General features: G+C 37.4%; 1 protein-coding gene across 1 annotated transcript in view; it reads right to left on the reverse strand.

The window, feature by feature from the left end:
- Window positions 1-3946: 3946 nt before the first annotated feature.
- Window positions 3947-4772, reverse strand: part of fosb (FBJ murine osteosarcoma viral oncogene homolog B) — a gene marked incomplete at its 3' end in the record, with an annotated part of 3467 nt that continues 2641 nt past the window's right edge. Inside the window, exon 4 of the mRNA XM_080506082.1 lies at window positions 3947-4000. Within this exon, the coding sequence (XP_080362208.1) occupies window positions 3947-4000 (54 nt within the window). The remainder of the gene's footprint in view (window positions 4001-4772) is intronic.

Raw genomic sequence — 4772 nt, forward strand, 5'->3', positions numbered from 1 at the left:
ATGTCCTACTTATAGCCTGTTCTTCTTCATTGTATGCATGATTGATTTCCATTTTATTAGGATTTCTTATAATTAGAAAGCCCCTTCCCTCGCCAGTTTCTCTTTTGCTGCCTCACAAATCCCATTTATATCTATTAACAATCTAAATTATGATTATAAAACCCGCATGCTAATTACAATTAAAACCAGATAATACACACACGTCTCTAACAAGTACATTAACAAACAAGATCCATGTACCTTATAATATGTTTATTTATTTCTTCACAACTTGGAAATGAATGACATTTGGTCCAACCATGTTAAAGGAGACAGCTCACCCAGCTTTAGCAGTCTAGCAACTTTAAAGAAAGATACTTTATCTTGTAAATTATTTACCATTGCAAGAAAGGGCAAAGGGCTGGAATATGGTCACAGAGCGTTCAAAGTGCAGAGACTACAAAGTACAGCAAATAATGCCATACATTTGGTCATCTTCAAGATAACAACAAATGGGAACACATTTATTAAAAAAAAAAAGTTAACGGAATCTCATAGTAATGTACATAAAACTAAAATTTTTTTAATCATGTGCGATGCAATTTGAACCTTTTAAATCAGAGCATCACGCAGGTTCTGTGTTAATTTAATTCTTGTCTTAAAGTTTCTTTGGCCTGTTCATTTGTGTCATATTAAATACATGAGATCATCTAATAAAAATGTCACATCACCTAACCCTGAAGATGTTGTAGTCTTTGCTCCCTGAAGATGAAATACAGTGAATCTTTCACAAATATGAAATATTGAGAAAAGGAGTGAGCAGTGATTTTCTGAAATGAAGGAGCCATGTAAGTCATTATGCATCATCAATGAATGAAAAAAAATATATATATTCACGTTTTTTGCTGTTTATATCATGAAGATTGTCTCAAAACTAAATATGATTTTGCGCATTAAGGATAAGGTTTAATACTGTAACAAAAGTTGATAATTAAAGCAATACAGCATCACACTTGACATATCGTAGCAGTCAGTTGGATCACTTTCATGATTTGCTACATTATGTTCATCCAAGAGGATAGTAGGTATTGCATTTTATAACAGGGATAATATGAAGTTAGAGTGCATATGGGACTTGTGGAAAAATAGATGTACATAGCAACATTTACGTCATTATCATAGAAAAATAGGAAAGCTCTTGTTCAGTTAATGATATTGTAGCCATTGTACAGTACAGGTCGATGCAAGTAAGTTCTCTAGAGCTAAAGATTTCTCCTTTCTCATCTGTTTACCCTTCTCCAACTCACTATCAACATATTTGTGAATGTAACCTGACAAAGAACAGGGCAAATTCTGACTATTTCAATTCAACCCAATGCAAAGGAATCAGATGAAAGAGTCTAATATGCTGAGATGTGATATTTTTAGGGGGGGGGGGGGGTTAGAGTTGGGGTACAATACACAGCCCCCCTGACATCTGTTTATCACACTTAATTAGCACGCCAATATAATAAACCATGGCTCCACAAACTCACAGAGTGATTACTGAGTCCACAGAGCTTCAGCTGCCGGGAATTCACTGTCATTGACTTCCATTCAAAACAAAACATCCTGCAGAGGCAAGCAGCTATTTCATGTGTCTGCAACTTCAGTAATGACACCCTGGGGCCTTCCGTTGTCGAGCAAGAAACTGCCTCAGAAATATAGCCTAAGATAGCACCACAATAACCTATATACATGAGAACTCTTGAATATGTTTTATGCTCATTCTGACACCAGAACATATTCTCATCACATTTGCATTTGGAGAGAAATCAGAAGGCATCTCCAACATCATTACAAACACAGTCCATTTTCTTTAAAAAAAAAAAATAATGAGGTCTGCCCTTTTTCTGACCACCAAGAGCCACATGTGTACAAACAATTATGCCATTCATCTAGCAATTGTTTTGCTCATTTGTATGTTTATTAGTTGAAAATAAAGCTTTTTTTTTCCAGCAAATACAATCACAAGATTTTTTTTTCCAAATAGCTAGACAACATTTGTTTATAAACTACAGGAATAGATAAACGTTAACACCATAATGTCCATCAATCAAGGCCAAAACTGTAGTTATCCTTCAAATACATCCTTCTGCAATGGTCGATATTATGGAGTGATATGTTTACACTGGACAGGAATACATACTGAGTATGAAATACTTTGTCCATAAAATCAAACAGTTAGGTCATTGGGTTGTTGTCTGAACACTTACACTTTTTATATGTGTAATGACATTTAATAACACTTGTTATAATTCCTCATTTTGCGCAAAAGGTCAAGTGGCATTAAGGTGTCAGTAGCTTTGGGACAGACCTCACAGAGAACAAACAAAACAAAGAAGTTACCACAACCTTCTTACATCATCAGTTATAAACAAACATTAACGTAACTTGGATAGTGCTTTATATTGTCTATAAAACATAAATACATGTTACCAGAGGCAGTGACATCGTGCTTCATGTGGAGGGACCGGGTAGTACTTTAAATTTATTTATTTTTTAATATATATATATATATATATTGATATATTGATATATTTTGGCTCTTTTAGAAAAATATTAACTTTAACATTTCATTTTAATCTTCAATGACAAAAATATCCCATTTAGATGTGCTGACATTCATACTTTACAATCATTTTACATACACTTACATATATCTGTAACCTGTATATATGCATATGTATAGAGACTTATTAGGGTTTTTTTTGTAGTGCACAACATGCCTCAAAGTTGTCAAATGAAAATACAATAAAATAATAAAACAATAGTTACCAACAAAAATAATAGTAACAGTTATGAGGAAATATCCCGATTTAAAAAACAAAACAAAACAGTATAACAAGTAAAGGCAACAGTACAAGAGAAAGCAGAGGTCAATGCAAAACAATAAGACACACATATGAACATAAACATTAAAATATACAACAGCTCTCACTCAAACATACAGGAAAAACAAGTCTCACAAATTCACAGGCGTAGAAAGGACGCTCTCGCCACAACATCACCACATGTTCTCCTCTTTTGTTTCCTGGTCTTGTTTTTGTGCTCACTTGCCACACCAACCTCCATAAAGAAAGAAATAAACGGGCCAGGTGCCTCAGAGTGGACCCACTCGCAATAAAAGCACCCCCACCTCATCTCCTCAGAGAGAATGGGGGAGGTACAGAGACCACCGAGCCCAAGGTTTAGAGGTTGCCTGAATCACTGATTAAAAAAAAACAAAAACAAAACACACCTCTCTCCTCTAAATAAAGGCATTGGTTCACATCGGAATGATTCTGAGCAGAACTCTGGGCTGGTGCCACTGCAGCAAATCGTCTATATCTTCAGTTCAGACCCTTGAACGCAATGGCTGAATGTCCGCATGTAGGCCCATGGTGATGAGGCTTTGTGGTATGGAGGTGTTTTTACTGAGGTTGACCTTCCACACATTTGGCAAGGCAGAACGTCTTTTCTTCTTCCTACTTTTTTTTTTCTGTGGGTTTTTTTTTTTGTTTGTTTGTTTTCAACATTTGGTTCCGCTTCGTTTTTAAATGTTTGCTCCCACAAATGGATAATCAGGGCAAACATCATCCTCTCTTCAGGCTCTGTCAAAGTCGCTCCTGCTCGCTTGCACTTTCTTTCTCTCTCAATTCCAGCTTAATCTCTCTCCATTTTCACTTTTAAACCAGCCTCACAACGGATGTGTCATACCTTCATTGAGTGAACAACATGAAAAATGGCTCAGCAGAAGACAGTGGCATCCATCTTGCATTTTGTGTTCATTGATTATGCATCTATGTGCGTGTCAAAAGTATTTAGCTGCTATTCACTGTAAGGACTCGAGCAATGTGCTCCAATAAAGAGTTCTTCAGTTTGGATGGGGTTGTGGCCATGTCCTTGTATGACAGGGGGCTAAAGGGTATGTTAGTTGGGTCGGCTTTCACTCAAGGTCCCAGGGGCTCTCGGGGGTCTTCGGGCTCTCGGGGGTCGAAGACTTCAAAGAGAGGGAGAAACAGAAGAGACAGAAGAGGAGAAAACAGAGATGGGTAGAGATGGGTTGCATGGCAGGTAGGCAGACGGCAGAAGATTTCTTTTTATAACGAGAGGAGAAAGCACAAGATTTAGCGGATTCTGTGATACCCAGGTCCTCACTTGTCAAGTCCAAACAGCAAATGAAGAAGCAAGATTGAAGTCGAGCGGATGAGGAGTTAGAGGTGAGCGCGAGATCAGCAGTCTGTCTCCCACAAGAAAAAGAAAAAAAAAAACTGAAAAAAGTGTCCTTTGTCCCTATTTCAGATCTACACAAATACATTCAGCAAGAGGAAGGAGGAGAAAAAGGATGGAAAGGGATGAAAGCAAGAGCACTGGAACAGGGGCAAACCGGCAGAGGGAACAAGGTCGGGGCACTTGTGCTTGATGGAGTGTAATGTGAGTATTTTATATCTCACTCAATGAGAGGATGAGAAAGATAGAATTCATTGTGAATTCATTTGGTCAATTCAAAGCACTTAAGATTTGCAACATGGACTGGGTTTTGTAATTCACTGTCCAGTTTGCACAAACTCCGCCCAATACAGAGTGAGAATTTGGTCATCGTTGAAGCTCAATCTTAACGGTCACACCTGAAGTGCAACTATTTGTATGGCTCTTAATTAAAATCATTTCAAGATGTGTAAACGTCGACCCAATCAGTCACAAGTGATTGGCAGTATTACTTGTCTCAGCCTCTACTTCCAGCGAGCGTAATTCGTGTGCGTGTTCATATG

The sequence above is a fragment of the Blennius ocellaris genome (assembly GCF_963422515.1).
Source record: "Blennius ocellaris genome assembly, chromosome: 2".
NCBI classification, from domain to species: Eukaryota; Metazoa; Chordata; class Actinopteri; order Blenniiformes; family Blenniidae; genus Blennius; species Blennius ocellaris.